The sequence below is a fragment of the Ursus americanus genome, chromosome 3 (assembly GCF_024610735.1).
Source record: "Ursus americanus isolate L20-20 chromosome 3, mUrsAme1.1.p, whole genome shotgun sequence".
Classification (NCBI taxonomy): domain Eukaryota; kingdom Metazoa; phylum Chordata; class Mammalia; order Carnivora; family Ursidae; genus Ursus; species Ursus americanus.
The window spans coordinates 6,146,238-6,161,400 of NC_142129.1; the positions used below are offsets into that span (position 1 = coordinate 6,146,238).

Below are 15,163 nucleotides of genomic sequence, written 5' to 3' on the forward strand. Positions count from 1 at the left end.
CCCCAGCCGCCACCGCGGGGCCCTTTCTGAAGGGCGAATCCACCTGAACCGCGTCCCTCCGTGCTGGAGTCCGCCCGCCCGCCCGCCTCTGCGGCTCTGGCCCGGCCCGGGGCCCCACGGACTCACGTGCAGGCTGGGGTGGTAGGTGAGCAGCCCGTTGTCACAGAGTGTCACGTACTTCTTCTTCCACTCCTTGTTCAGGGACTTGCCGCTCCGCTTCAGCAGGACGCCCTGAGGACAGAGTCTGGGTCAGAGGCGGGCGCCAGCCCACACATACCAGGCCCAGAGAAGGTCACGGTGACACGAGGCAGCACCGTCCTCTGTCTCTGTCCTCATCTGAGCCGACAGGCTATAAAGGATGGAAGCCGACGGCTGTCCTGACCATCCTCCAGGAAGCATTCTGGGGGCCCACCTCCCCAGTCCCCCGGAGTCATGGGGCCACGCCAGCACCAGGAGGCAGGGTGTCAGATGACCTCCTGGCAGTGATGCTCCCGCCCGTAGGTCTCCAGGGGTGGGTGAACTGTCCCTAGAATGCCCCAGACTCCCCAGGCCGAGCAGTGTGGCGACCCAGGCACGGAGCTCAGCAGCCAAGTTCTCTGTGCAAGCCTACGACACGCTCCGCGTGCAGGGGAGAGAGCAAGGCCGTGCTCTGTTCGCGGACACACCCTCAGCACCGTGACAGTGCCTGGGACACAGCGGATGCCCAGCAAACATCTGGTGGGTGGGCTGGGAGAAGCCAGCCGACGGCGGCCGTCAGAGATGCTGAAAGGAGCTGTGGCCGAGAGAGGAAGGCCGCAGGGCAGAGCCAGCAATGGCCACCCCCGAAGATGCCCTTGCCCACCTCTGGCTCTCTCCCTGAAACGCCAGACAGCACAGGAGAACGGCTGAGGATAGGAGCTGGGGTCAGGGAGAGGACAAAGGGCCACGAACGGATCCCAGGGGCAGCTTCTCAGGACCAGCATCACCCCTGGGAGACCCCCCGCCCCAAACACAGGAGGGCCAAGAAGAGGCAGCATTCCCTGGAGATTCTGGGATAAAACTCCTCCGAGGGGAGAGCCACACAGGAGGGGCCCAAGCGGGGAGGAGCCAGGGCCAGCAGAGGCTAGGAGAGAGCAGAGCAAGCACCCGGAGTCCACCCCAGTGGGGACCAAAAAGGTGCGGCTCAAAGATGTGGTTTTGTAATGGCTCCTGCTTGAGAAATGGAGGCCCTGCCCTAAGACAAGGAGGAAAACAAAGATTAAGAGACTCGAGTGTGAGGGAACAGTATCAGCTCAGATCCTGGAGCCCAAGGGTGAAGGGTAGACCCAGATTCTCTCACACTTCCCCTCTTAGTTCTTCCGAAGAGAAGGCTCAGTCCTAAAGGGAGGAGGCAACCCAACAGGCCATTGGGACATCCTGCCCCACAGGAACCAAGAAGGAGCCGAGAGTCTCCCACCTTTCAACAGATGTTTCAGATCCTCACTACCACTCCTTCCTTTCCCTGCCCCCCTCTTCCCACCGCCCCCAAAAGACAGATGCTGTTGTGGGAGGTGCGGCCACATGAGATCGAGTTGGGGGTCCCGAGTCACCTGAGGACACAGTCTACGACCTGGTCCCCATCGGCATGAGACACCCTATCCTCACAAGGAGCATGTGAAGACAAGTGGTATTAATGGGACCTTCACTAGACTGTATGGCTGGAACATTCCAGAAGGCAGTCGGACCCCTGCCCTGTGGTCTGCAAAGGAGCCTCAGTGATCTGCTTCTGGGCATGGCATCCACCCCCTCCTGTCCCCTGACTGCAGACAACACCCCTCAGGACCACCAGCCAGACTCTGGAGAAGGCAGCCCCCAGTCTCACCTGGTGCCCTCGGGAAGGGCCGGGAGAATGGCTGCCGTGGCCAGCTCACCTGCTCCTCGTCTCCCCCTCCTCCACAGCCCCCGGCCTTCAGTGGGGGATTCCACACTACCCTCTGCTCTCAAATCCTTCCCACCTGAGCCCTGCCCTCCCTCGCTGGACCATTCATCTTCTTCACGTTGGAGCCCTTCCCTCCTGGGTCCAGTCCCAGCTCCGGGTCATGGGGAACGGAAGCCAGGCTCTGCTCCCGAGTCTGCCACCAGCTAGCCCTCTACATCAAACAAGTCGCGTTACCTGCCTGGGCCTCCCTTTGCCGGGCAGATAGGGAGAGCACTTCCAAGCAGGGGGTCAGGATCAGGATGCCCAGGGGGCCCGTCTGGGAGGGAAGCCCCCTCCTACCCAGCTCTCTGGCCCCTCCTTCACCTGGGCCTCGCCAGGAAGCAGGGGAGCCATGGCCTAGCGCTAATGAGCTAATGAGCTCCAAGAGCGAGCAAGTGCGCCGTCAGCAGGGGTGTGGGAGGACGGCAAGGAGGAGAGCGAGCGCGACTGGCCAGGGACTCGACCTGCCGCCCACTCGCGCCCCACCCGCCTCTCACCTGCCTCTCACCTGCCAGCCCGCACAGGGCACAGAACAAGCAGAAAGGCTGGGCCAGCGAGAGGCCTGCCTACCCAGGGCCTCCCGTTCCCTCACATCCTGCCTTCCAAGGAGGGAGACGAGCTACAGGGGTTCCTGCTCCCCTCCCTGGCCAGCCCGGCTGCGCACGGCGGAGCAGGAAGCAATCTGGGGCGGAATGGGAGCGGTGCGGAGGCGACAGCCCCCAGAGGACCCGTTCCGCCGCCGCCTCCCTCCCAGCTCCGCCAGCCGGCTTAATTGCGGAGTCCGGATTGATTGGGAATGCAAATGGCAACTGAAATGCAATCTCCACTCCCAGCAGGAGTGGGGGGGAGGGGGAAGGAACGGGATGGGGAGACTGGGACACGAGGGCGGGAAGGGGGCCACACCGGCCCTGGGCAGCCAGAGGTTGGGGGAAAGCGCCAGGAAGGGCCATGGGGCTTGGGAAACTAGAGCATGGACGGCCCCCACCTCCATGCAGACAGGCCCCGAGTGCCCTGCGAGACTCCTGCGCGACCCCGCTGTGGCATGAGAGCTTGCTCAGCTTCCTTCCTGGCAGGGTCCGCTCCTACAGGGGTCCCTGAGGTTTAGCGACCTGGACCAGCCAGGCGACCCAGCTGGCCCGGGGCTGGACCAGAGCCCCAGGGGCAAGCTCACAGGGCTCCAGCCCCACCCTACAGCTCTCCCTTCCCTCCATGTGGGGGATTCAGGGAAGTGACAAATTAGCCTGTACCCCAAACAGGAGGGAGGCATTTGGGGCTACCCTTATCTCAAAATAAGGGCCCTGGAAAACGTGTTTTTTTACGTACTAAATGTTGATGTGTCGGTAGCAAGCTCAGAAAGCACCCCCCCAAAAGCGGAGAGTGCCGGGCCTCCGGAGGCACCCCCGCCTCGCCTGGTGAGTGGTTCCCCAGGGGCACTCGTCTGCACAGCCCCCAGACACGCAATCACACCATCAACAGGTTTATGGGGTCCGATTCTGCACCCAGACACACGCAGACAGGTGAGGAGACTGGCCGCTGCCCCGGCCTCCCCGGCAGCGATCCGGCTAGAGCGGCCTCTGCCAGGCCCCTGCGATGAGATTCCAGGGGAGAACGGAAGCAGAGACACAGGACGCGGAGCAACAGAGTGTTTCCCACCTGCCCTCTGGGACCCGACACCATTTCCGGGCTCTCCGTTCAAAACGGACCTTCACGGCAGGGTTAGAATCCCACTTTAACACAGGAATTCTGTCAGACTGCTCACGGGCCCCAGAAGGCCCAGCCTGGAGGGCCAAACCTTGACCACGGGGCCCTGGCCTGGCAGAGCTCCGGTGACCTGGCCACCCCAGTCTCCTCTGTAGTCACAACCTGACAGACAATACAGCCCCTATAGACACGGCATGTCTAACCACCAGCTCCCACGAAGATCTGGGCTGAGCCCAGCATCCTGACCACCAAGCCGCTGCGCCCATCCTCACGGGCATGTCAGCCAGCAGGCTTCTGACTGAGCTCCACAGACACTTCCCGGCTCTACCGCCCTCCCCGCCCCCCCCCACCCCGGCCCAGCAGCCCTACTGCCCTGCCCAACACACCACCATCTCTGCACAAGGACGCCCTGCCACATTCAAGGTCTTTCTCCAGCACCGGGACCCACTCGGGGGGTGTGGGAAGCTCCAAGCTTCCGAAGGCCCAGCCCTGCAGGCAGAGACTCTGAAAGGAGGCACCTGGGGGTGGGGGGGGGCAGCTCAACTCAGCTTTTCCAGGGAAGACAGGCTCCCATGGAGCAAACTGCACTAATGAGCCAGGGCTGGAGCAGCCCTCAGTGTGCCCCTCAGTGCGTGCTCCTCAGGGTACTCTTCTGTGAAACCCTTTTCTGGGAGTAGGACAGGTAGGCCTGGCCACCCAACTCCTGAACCACCCGCGGGAGAGCTGGTGAGGACGGCAGGCAGCTCTCTGCTGCCCCCCGGTGGCGGTGAGGAGGACCCGGCAGAGCCCGCAGAGGGCCTGCTCCAGCGCAGGCGGCCATCCTCCCAGAGGTTTGTCCTTAGCGGGAGAACCTCTCTTCCGGTGAAGCATTCAGGCCTGGCGGGGGGAGCGCTCGCCTCTCACATCACCACCCCCACCCCCACCCCCACCCCCCGCTCGGGGCCCCGGAAGGAAAGACCATCGTCCCCGTGTTCCCCGGTCCTCATTCCTCATCTCCACCGCTCTCCGGCCACAGGGCAAAGGAGTGCTGACCTGTTTGATGGGGATGGCCCGGCCACTCCCGATGCTGTCCACCTTGCAGTCAGCCGTCTTCTTCTCCCTGTCCAAGTCGGCACCCTTTCGAGACTGCAAGAGAAAAGAAGAGGTGTGTTAAATGGGCCCAGGGTCCATGGGGGACAGCAGCCCACCTGGACTCCCCTCCCCTCCCCTCCTCCCTCCTCCTGGGCAGGCCCTAGCAGTGGGGCAGGGCCGGGGCGGCGGGACCGGGAAGGAACGGAGACCATGAGTATTCCAACGGGTTTATTCTTACACACGGCACCATACAGAGCAGCACAGGTCACTGAGCCAGGCCCGCCCCTTACAAAAGAGCAAGGACACGGAATACCAAGGGCGCGAGGAGCGCACAGCCCAGAGGGCTGGGGCATAAGAGAAGGGAGGGGGCGAGGAGAGGTGGACGGTGGGGCTGAGGGACGGCAGGGAGCACGGGGCACGATAACCGGGGAGAGCAAAGTCCAGAAGTGAGCGGGCAGTGGCCCGTCTGCAGCAGACACCACACGACACGTTGCACCGAGCACGGTCGGCGAGGCCCGAGGGGCACAGTGGATGGAGAGAGAGAGGAGAGAGGCCAGAAGAGGCCCTGCGCCCCTGCCAGGCTCCTGGGGCAGAGCCCGCCCCAACGCGGATCCTAGGAAATGGGGAGGCCAAGAGGGGGAAAGGCAAGCGCGCGGCGGTGGCTGTGGCATCCGGAGCGGAGCAGGAACGGCAGAAGTCCATGCAGGAAGGAGCAGAGGAGGGGAGGGGCAGGAAAGCTCCCCCCAGGAGCAGCTGGGCTGGGCCAGGGCGGGCGCTCGGACGCCCCCGCCCCTCTGGGCCTTGTTGCGCTGGCCTGGCGCCGGGCGTGGGGCCGAGCTCCCTTCTTCTCCATGCAGCGAGCCTGGCGCAGCGCGTCCAGCCGGGCCTGGTCCCCCGGCAGCCCCCAGCCGCGGGCTCCAGCGTTCCTAGCCTTCCCTGGGGGTGGGGGTTAGTTACAAAGGTTCCTGTGGGTCTCTGGAGTGGGGAGCACGGCGGCCGCTTCTCATCTGAGAGCAGTCCCAGGGCCCGGCCCGCCTCCGGCCCCGCACAGGGGAGAATGTCCAGAGGTGCTGTGTGTCACCACCTGGTCTTCTAATTTGGAAGGAGTTGGAAAGGCCTTTTTGTTGATGAAAAGTTGGAAACAGTGGCACATATCTGCAAATATCGAAAGAATAAAGATTTTGGCAAGTTATACTCAAGCCCCGCACGAGTCGGTCAGCACTGGTGAGGGCAGAGACCCAGGTGCCTGGGGAGAGGCGGCAGCGGGATGAAGAGGAGGAGGAGGACGAGGAGGAGGAGGCGGCGGTGGCTTCAGGGGCCGCTGGGCCGTCCGGCTCATCAGGGAACATTCGCCACTGGGCGTCCGGGGCCCCCATCCCTTCCTGTTCTCCCAGGCCGCCGGGAGCCCGGGGCAAAGGCCAGAGCACAGGCCTGCAACTGCGGGGGGGTGGGGGGGCACACAACCATGGGAGTAGGAAGAACCGGGCCAGAGGCCACTGCCCACGGCTCCGCCATCAGCACCTGCCCCAGGCCTCTCCTGGGCGCCACAGCCTCTGCTCCTTCGGCCCAGGGAGGAGGAAGGTAGATGGGACCGCTGCCACCAGGTCCCCGGACCAAAGAGCTGGTTGGGGGGAGTGGGGTACAGCCTGCCCCGGGCAGGCTGGTGAGCCAAGAGGCCCCCAACCACCAGAGGATTCCCTGGGAGCCCCGAGGGGCAGCGCCCCAGGATGGGAAGCAGGGCAAGAGTGGCAACAAAATGAGTACATGAGGTCATGGGGGAGACTGGGGACATCGATGGCCACATCCAGGGGGTGGGTCACAAGGACACCGGCCACAGAGCAGGCGTGGCTCTGCTGGGGAGGACGATGAGGGCGAGGAGGTGGCCCCGACAGCAACGATGAGAGTGGGGAGGTCCCGAGACGCGCTCCTAGAGACGGACAGGTCTCGAGGCCTCCTCGTGGACAATGGCGCAAGGGAGGTCACCATGGAAACAATGAAAAGAAAAACTAAGGTCGCCACAGTGAGGATGGAGTGGAAGGGCCGGGGGGAGGCCGTGCCGTGCGCGCAGCGAGGGTGGCAGGCGCAGGCAGCGCAGCGGAGCGGAGCAGGCAGCGGGGAGCACAGGGCGGTGAGCACGGAGGGCGCGGCAAGGAGGCCATGAGCGGGACATGGACGGCAGAGGGAGGACAGCAGGCCTAGCAGCGGAGGAAGTGAGAGGTTCAGGATGGGGCGGAGGGAGCAGGTGCCAGGGGCGCAGACGGCGGTCACTGCAAACACAGGCACCCGGGGGGCTCTGTGGCAGCTGGCGTGGGCACAAGCAGGCAGCCCAGGGCGGTGAGTGGCTCAATGCACATGAACGGAAACAAGACGCTTCGAGTCTAGGCAGGCTCGGGGCTGGGGTAGCGCAGTGCACGGCAGCAGCTTTCCGCAGAAAGGGGTGGTCAGCAGGGACGAGGAGGGGGCTCGTGGCAGGCACGGGGGGCGGGGGACGGAGGAGTGCAGACCGGCAGCGGTGTGCTGGGCAGGCGGAGGCAAGAATGAATGAACGAGGCCTGGGGGTACTGGCTCTGTCTGGACGGGGCTCCAGGGAGCCTGGCAGGGCCTGCCCGGCCAGCCGGACACAGGACCAGGCTGCGAGCCAAGCCCTGCTGCCCAGAAAGAGGCGCGCAGACTGACGCAAAAGCCCCGAGTGGTCTCCTGCGAATCCACACAGCCAGCTCACCCACCTGCGTCTGACCCAAGACTCCCAGTAGGGCCCAGCCAAGTCCCAGCTGGAAGTTGAGAGTGTGGGGCAGGCACTGTGCCTCAGATGCTGGCCACGGACAGCCAGCAGACTGGGGGCACCTAAGGGCTGCGGGGCTGGGCCCCTAGCCACAGAAGGCACATGGGTCCCCGGTGTGAGGTTTGTGAGGAGGGGAGAGGATAAGCCTGCACGGAGCCCGAGGCCGGGCGATGAGGCACAGGCTAGGCCTCAGGAGCCGAGACCTGGGGAAAGACGTCTAAGCCCTTTGCGGACCAACTGCAGCAGTGGGCGGGAAGCGTAAGGTCAGGGGAAAAGAGAAGAATGCGGATGAGGAGGCCGGAGCCCCGGTTCTAGCTCCGCCAGCTAACCCTTCGTGGAGCCTTGGGCACAAAACCGTGGGGGCTCGATCCACAATTGTGCAATCGAGGGCGTCGGGGCGTCAGAGCAGACGTGCCCAAAGATCCCGCGAGCTGGCCAAGAAGCTCTATGGGTCGGGGGAGGGGGGGAGTGTGTGCGGCAGAGGCAGGAGGGTCTGTGTGCACATGCTTCGGGCAGCCCCTTGTGGGCTCAGAGAGACCGTCAAGAAGAGTCTGGATGTGCGCAGGAGAGCACTGGGAAGGAGCCTACAGAAACGGTGTGTGTTGTGTGGATGGCATCTTGCTGGCTAGGGCTGCCCGTGGCCCAGTGTCTGTGGCTCTTGCCTGCTCCCTCCCGGCTGGGGGCTGGGGGCTGGGCCCTGCCTCGCCAGTGCCGGCAGCCGGGCCGGCGGGAGGGCAGCGCGCAGGGCACATACCGTGAAGATGTTGGAACGCCGCTTGGACTGCTTGCGGACGGGTGTGGGGGTGGAGGAGGCCGCCACGGTCTCGATGCGCAGCTCCCGCTGGCTGACGCTGGGGGTGGAGGGGACTGAGGAGGAGTAGTCGCTGAAGGCGCTGCTGCCGCCATTCGTGGCCTAAGGACAGAGAGGGCTGCTGAGGGCTGCTCTGGAGCGGGCTGCAGCGGCAGGCGGCAGGCAGCAACTGGGAGCCCCTGTGGTGTGGGGACCTGGCCTGGGGCTCATGGGGCAGCGGAGGAGGAAGGCGGCACAGCCTGGAGGCCGGCAGAAGCCAGCCAGCACCACCCTGGGCTACCCCGCTAGGGCCCAGGCGGGCCTGCTTTCGTGCCCACCCGTGAGCTGAATCGGGTCAAAGTAAGTGCCAAAGACCGGTGGAGCCCTGCCTCACAGGGGGTCGGGCACAAGGGAGCAGGTCACCTTGGATGAGCCCCCAAGTCAGTGACATGTGCCAAAGATGCGGGAGGCCAGGGTGGGGCGCAGGACTCCCGGGGAGGCGGTGGTCCTGCTTCCGGACAGTGTGCGGGACTGGGGCAGGTTACGGGAGAGCCGAGGCCGAGAGCGGCACGGAGCAAAGACTGTTCTCAGAGGAAGCAGCAGATAAAGGACAGAGGTGGGAAAGGAAGAGAGACAGAGGGGATCACATGATGGAGACAGAAAGCGCATGGCCGCAGCTACTCCGGGACTCGGGAAACACGCACAGCACAGCGAGGCCTGCTTCCTAACTGCCCATAGTCACTAAGCAGAGAACACGTCCTGCCCTGACAGCCTCCTCGAATCCTCATCCGCACAAAAAGCAAAATGCCCTAACAGCTGCCCCCTGGCCTCAGAGCCACGTGGCAGGGCCCGCACACCGAGCCCGGACGTCCCGCCCCGCACTCCGCCGGCTCAGGGCAAACACGGAAAGACCTAGCGCTCCTCCTTTTTTCCAGGTGGGGATGCTCCCGGGGAAACCCCTGCTGTCTCCTGAAACACTAACGGAGGGGCTTCTGGAAAAGCACCCAGGCCGCCGTCAGAAAGCCTGGGGGCCGGGCGGGCCTTGGAGACAGCAGCCCTTGGCAGAAGTAGGGCGGAGGCGGTCAGGTTGACCACTCAAGCCAGTACATCTGTGCCCACCCGGGCCTTTCTACGGAGCCGGGGACGGAGGGCCCAAAACTAACTGGGCAGCAGGCAGGAAGTGGGCAGGCATCCCGGAGCTGTCGGGGAGAATCGCTGGCAGGGCCTGGCTCAGAGCACCGCTACTACCCCACGCGGCACAAAGGCCGTCGGCCCCTGGGGGGCCTGTGCTGCCCTTCTAACTGCAGGGCCACAGGTGAGGAGGGAGCAGGCCCGTGAGAGCCCTCCGGCGCCCCCCAAGTATGGTTCCACGGGGAGCAACTTCCGAGCCAGCTTCCGGGCGGCCTCCGCTACCGTGGCTGCGGGGCAAGAGGGGCAGCAACAAGGTCGGGGACTAGCAGGGAGGCGGTCACTACGGGGCACAGAGGAGGCCAGGCCAGTCGTGCAGGCAACGGGGCGCTCAAGCCAGCGCTTTCACACCAATCACAAGGCGGGAGACCAGACAAGGTGGGGACACGCAGGCAGACAGACAAGATGATGAGGGCCGAGGCGAGGACACGCGGCGGGAGGCGGGGAGGCTGGCCGCACCTGGTTGATGTGCACGGCCGGGATGGAGGCGGCGGACACTGCCGAGTGGCTGGGGGAGTTGGGCAGTGACTTGCAGGGCCCAATGGCCAGCTGCTGCTTCTTCCGCAAGGCCACTACCTTCTGGGCCACTGCAGGGGACAGCAGAGTCAGTTACCCCTCTGGGGAGAAGGGAGAAGCCCAGCTTAGAGCCGCCCCCCAGGGCGCACAGCCCCGCTGGCCACAGAGCGTCCTGAGCCCCCGCTCTGGGGGAGCCTCCCCGCCCCGCGCCCGAGTTACCGTCCTGGAAGGGGGGGAGCCTCCCGCCCCGCGCCCGAGTTACCGTCCTGGAAGACGCGCTCCACGTTGAGCCCGTAGGTCGCGCACGTCTCATAATAGGTGCAGCGCTTCAAGTCTGTGGAGAGCTTGCGGGCCCTGCTGTCGTCGATGACCCGCGGGTTTGCGGCACTGATGGCGTCTGTGGGAGGCGGGAGGGTGGGACTTTACTCAGCCTGCCAAGAAGCGGTGCCACGGATGGGGACAGGGTGCGGCGCTGGGTCCGAGCGTGCGTGGGCCATGAGCCAGGCCAGTGGACAACGCGGAGCGCAAGCATACGGGCATCCAGGCCTCGTTCCAGCTCCGCCACTAACTCAGGGTGGACACAAGCCAGCCGCTCCGTTTATTCGCCCCCAACACCGTGGACACGATCATCACACGGGTGGGAGGCTCCAGTTGGGGAGATCGAGCGTGTATAGAGCAAGGTGGCGGTGCCCGCTCTGGGGCGACACAGGAAGGCTCAGTCAGCACCAGGAGGGGAGAGCAGGTGGCTTTCTCCCCTGCCCCCGCGGGCCCCGTGTGCACGCCCCCCACCCCAGCACCAGCCCCGCGGGCCCGCTCACCCTGCGTGCCCACCAACACCATGGGCACCTCGCTGGCGTTACGGAAGCTGCAGAGCCGCAGGAAGTAGTTGTACACCGTCTGGAAACTGATTTCATCCTCCAGGCTGAACACGAACACCACCGCATCCACCCAGGCAGCAAACTAGGGGGACCGAGCAGAATTACCCCCTGCACCCGTTCCTGGGGAAGCTCCACGCCCCTCTGCACACACACAGCTTTGCCCGATCCCAACCCGATCCTTGGGCAAGGGGCGCCACGGGCCGGGGGTGGGGGGCAGGAGCATCACCTGGAGCTCAGGGGGGCCGCCTTCATCTCGGATCAGCAGCAGGTAACTCTGGCCATCCACCACAATCTCCTTCTTAAACCGACCCCCTAGGACAGAGCGCATGATCAGGCCCCAAGCTGGGAGAGCCCACCGCGGCCAAGCACTGATGAAATCCACAGCTACCAACAGAGGAGACAGGAAGACTCGGAAGGACGGGGGGCTCCAGCCTCCCTGGCACAGACGATAGTTGGGGGCACGGGGGGAACAGAGCGGCCAGCCTCAGAGCCCAGGCAAGCCCGTGATGCTCACCTTCAGGGGACTCCTCTTGGACATAGGTCCCTGTCAGATAGCGGTGCACCAGGGCCGACTTCCCGCTAGACAGGTTCCCCACAATGCCCTGTGGGAGAGGAAGGGGTGAGAGCCACGGTCAGGGGCAAGACAGAAAACATGGGACAGGAAAGACAGATGACCCTAAGAAGAAGGGCCAGAACTAAGGATTAGAAAGGAAAGCTGACCAGAAGTGAGGGGCGTTGGAGAAAGGCCAAGACCAGAGAAGGAGGGGACTGGAAGTAGGGGAAGCAACGCCTGGGCCCATCACGCTAGCCTGTGCCCACCCAGCCCCAGGGCTGCCTGGCCCCCCCCCCCCCCATCTCACTCACCACTTTAAGCTCCGGAACCGAGCGGCTCAGGGTCCACTCCTGGCTGTTTACAAAGGAGTCTGCAGGAGAGAAGGCCACCCATCAGGACTCAGGAGGCACACAGGCCGGTGCCATCGCCACCAGCTGTCTCCTATACTGCCCCTTCCTGGGCCACGGCCAGAAAACAGCACCGTCCCAATGGGACCCCAATCCTCACTCCTAATTCTCTAGAGAGCGACAGGAAAATTCTTCCGGAGAGGACTGGAGCAATGACGGTCCTCAGGGAGAGGACTCTAAAGAGGTGTGGGCCCAGTCCTTCTGCCCCGGACCTGTGTCCCTCCTTCTCTTACTGCTCCAGCAAGGTAAGCAGTTCCCACCTTGAGCCACACCTGGGCCTGGTCCCACCAGGGCTCAGACCCCCGGCCCAGGTGAGAGGCCTCTCCAGTAGTTCTCAGCTCAGACCCAAGCTGGGCTGGGCACCTGGCAGCTGGGCAGGGGGGCCAGCCTCCTGCAGCGAGTAGGAACAGCTCACCCTCACAGGGTGAGGCCACCCACCACATTCCTAGGCGGGGTGAAGAGGGAGGAGCCCTCACCTGGCCTTGTTCTGTGAGGGGCAGGTTGAATGGGGCGCTATTTATCCTGCCCAACTGGCCCTCCTTCCCAAGCTCCTCCTCGGTGGGAGGCCACCACTCTGTCTTTCCAGGAGAGCCACCTCCCAGAGAGCCACCTCCCAGGCTGCCCGTACTCAGGTCCAGGCCCTTCTCAGCTCTTGCCTTCCTCTGGCAGTATCCTGGGGAGGGGAAGCCTCCAAGTCCCCAGAGCCCCCTCCAGCCCCACCGTCAGCCCCATTTTCTTTACTCTTTGCATTGTAATGGCCATCCTCCAGCCAGGCCAGACTCTGCCTGCTTGCCCTCCCCAGGCTGTCAAAGAGTAGCTGCCACCATCGGTCGGGTCCGCAAGCACTCCCTCTGCTCATGTGCAGAGGCAGCTAGAAGCGAGGACTCAAGCCCACCTGGAAGCTAGAAGCATATGCACTCTCCACCCCTCCAGATACTCAGTTCTGCAAGTGCCAGAAGTGAGGAAGGGGCCCTTCCGTCCTGGCCTCACATTCCACCATGCCAAGGGCCAGGGGTAGCGACGGGTGGCGGGCGACCCACACTGGACGCACCTGCAAGTCCTCCTCTGCTACAGCCACCTTCTGGGCACCCATGAGGCACCCAGAGCGCACCGGCACCGGTCTCACTCAGTCCCCGGCCGCACGGCACACCCCCTCTCCCAAGCAGGTTCGGTTTGTTTTCACACCCGCTCTCGACCAGGGACTCCAACCAGAGAGGACTCCCGGCCGGGCTCGCTCCCTTACCGCTCTGCGCGCCCAGGAGCCCGGAGGCCGCGGCCGCCCGGGGGCTCCACAGCGGCTCGGCGGGCGCGGGCTCCCTCCGGCGGAAGCGGCTGGTGAGCAGTCTCCAGAGACCGGCAGCGGTGCGGGGCCGACCGGGCTCGGGCGCGGCGCGCGGGGCCTCGGCGCCCAGCAGCAGGTCGCGGCGGCTCGGGAAGGCGCCCAGCGAGCTGGCGTCGCCGTCGCTGCGAGTGCGCGCCCGGGGCAGTAGCCCCGACTCGGCGCGCCGGATCTCCTGGCCGCGGCGCAGGCGGAAGCTGAAGCTCTTCCTCAGCGCGGACAGGCCGCGCCGGGGCCCCGGGGTGCCGCGCCCGCCGCCGCCGCGGAGCACCTGCCAGCGCTGGCTGCTCCACAGCGAGGCGCCCCGCAAGAAGCCCGCGCTGCCCGCGCGGCCCAGGCCCGCGCCCGCGCCCTCGGCCGCCGCCAGCTCCAGGCGGTTCACCTCCAGGAACGTCATGCTGGTGGGCCGTGGCCGCGGCGCCTGGGCCCCCCGCGTGCGGCTACGCCGGGCCGGCGCGGGGCTGGGCGCGGGGCTGGGAGCGGCCGAGCCGGGGAGCCCCGAGGGCGCGGGCCCGGGAGCCGGCGGGTGGCCGTCGGCGGGGCCGCGGCGGCCGAGGCGCGGGCGCAGGAGGCCGAGCAGTAGGCTGCGGGCACCGGAGGGCGGGGGCCCCGGGCCGCCCGAGCAGACGCTCCGCGGCCGCGCCGGCTGTTCGCGCGCGGCGCTCAGGGCGGCCTGCAGGGCGGCGGCGGCGCGGCCGGCCGGGGCGCCGTGCAGGTCCAGCGAGTCGCAGACGCTGTGGGCGCGGCGGCAGACGGCGGGCCGCTCCCGGCTGCAGCTGTCCCCCGGCAGCCAGCCCCGCTCCATGCTCAGGGCCCGCGGGTGAGGGCCAGGCCCATGGCGAGGGGCGCGGGGCTGGGCCCGGGCCGGGCCGCGGCCGGGGCGCACGGACCTCCGGCCTCTGGGCACCTGGAGTCAGGCCGAAGGAGTCCCTCAACGCTTCCACCTCGCAGCCGCCGGCAAGCCCAGACCTGGAGAGGCCGGGAGCCGGCCCAGCAAGGAGAGGCGGCAAGCCTGGCCTGGAACACCCTGGAACGGCGGCCGGCGGCAGGAGAGTCAGCCTGCCGGGGCAGCCCCCGGAGCCCTCAGAAAACAGGAAATTCCAGCCCAGGGCTCCTCCTCGGATTGGGGCAAGTAGGTGAGGAGCTGTCATTACCAGCAGGCCAAATAAATAACAGTCCTCGGCACACCACACACTGAGCCCTGTTTGGGAGAGAAGTGGGCCATTTGCTCTTTCTCTAAAGGACCAAACAGGTGTTACACCACAGGGCCGGCATTATGGAAAGCTTACATTAGGAGCCAGGAGGCAAGTCATATGTGCTCTCTGGCCCTCAGTCTCCTTGTCTGTAAAATGGGGGGGAGGCTTAGTTTTTGGCTGAGACAGTGAGGTTGGGAAACTGCAGAATTCAGAGTTGCTGGAAGCTACAGGCAGCTCTTCTGTTAATGGCCGAGTTGCTCTTCTCCCTCGGAGATGATAAAATTGTCTGGATTCGGTGAAGTGTCCCGCCTAAGGGCAGTGGAAGCCAAAAGGTAACCTTCAGTCTTGGATCACACACTTCTGGATGAGTGACTCACTTCTGTGTCCCTGAGTCTCCAGTCCCCTGCTCGCTGGGTCTCACCTCCCGTCCAGAGGGCGGCTGGCCAAGGTGAAGTGTTTGCCCTCGGTTCTGGCTGGAGCCTGATGCTCACTCCCTCCAAGCACGGATGCCTGTTCACGAGTGTGGGGTGCGCTGGACGGACACACGCATGAAGTGCAGGGCTCACCCCGGGATGGGTGCAGGAGGCCAGGAGCTGCCCTGCTGTGCTTTCCACTGCACTTTAAACACCAGTCCTCTTCTGAGGCCCTGGTGATGAGCTAGTTTACCGGAACCCATGACCATGGGCAGACTGAGAAACGAGTTTAGGTAGTGGCAAGGATGGGGGGGGCTGCATGTGCTTTAAAGAGATACTACTCCCCAATTTCCTCCACCCCCAGTACAACCCAACTCCCAATATCCCTCTCAG

General features: G+C 65.2%; 1 protein-coding gene across 8 annotated transcripts in view; it reads right to left on the reverse strand.

The window, feature by feature from the left end:
• AGAP3 (ArfGAP with GTPase domain, ankyrin repeat and PH domain 3) overlaps window positions 1–15,163 on the reverse strand; it is a 53,486-nt gene that overhangs the window by 15,913 nt on the left and 22,410 nt on the right. For 3 of the 8 annotated variants that reach the window (XM_087860693.1, XM_045792305.2, XM_045792306.2), the window contains exons 2-10: window positions 11,727–11,785; window positions 11,377–11,464; window positions 11,089–11,174; window positions 10,803–10,944; window positions 10,247–10,381; window positions 9,928–10,055; window positions 8,245–8,403; window positions 4,670–4,762; window positions 127–231 (exon numbers count right to left, since the gene is read on the reverse strand). In XM_087860693.1, coding sequence (XP_087716819.1) covers window positions 127–231; window positions 4,670–4,762; window positions 8,245–8,403; window positions 9,928–10,055; window positions 10,247–10,381; window positions 10,803–10,944; window positions 11,089–11,174; window positions 11,377–11,464; window positions 11,727–11,785 — 995 coding nt within the window. Of the gene's footprint in view, window positions 1–126; window positions 232–4,669; window positions 4,763–4,921; window positions 5,864–8,244; window positions 8,404–9,927; window positions 10,056–10,246; window positions 10,382–10,802; window positions 10,945–11,088; window positions 11,175–11,376; window positions 11,465–11,726; window positions 11,786–13,065; window positions 13,982–15,163 lie in introns of those variants that run through there. The other 5 variants (XM_087860695.1, XM_045792307.2, XM_087860694.1 and 2 more) reach the window with 5 other exon arrangements.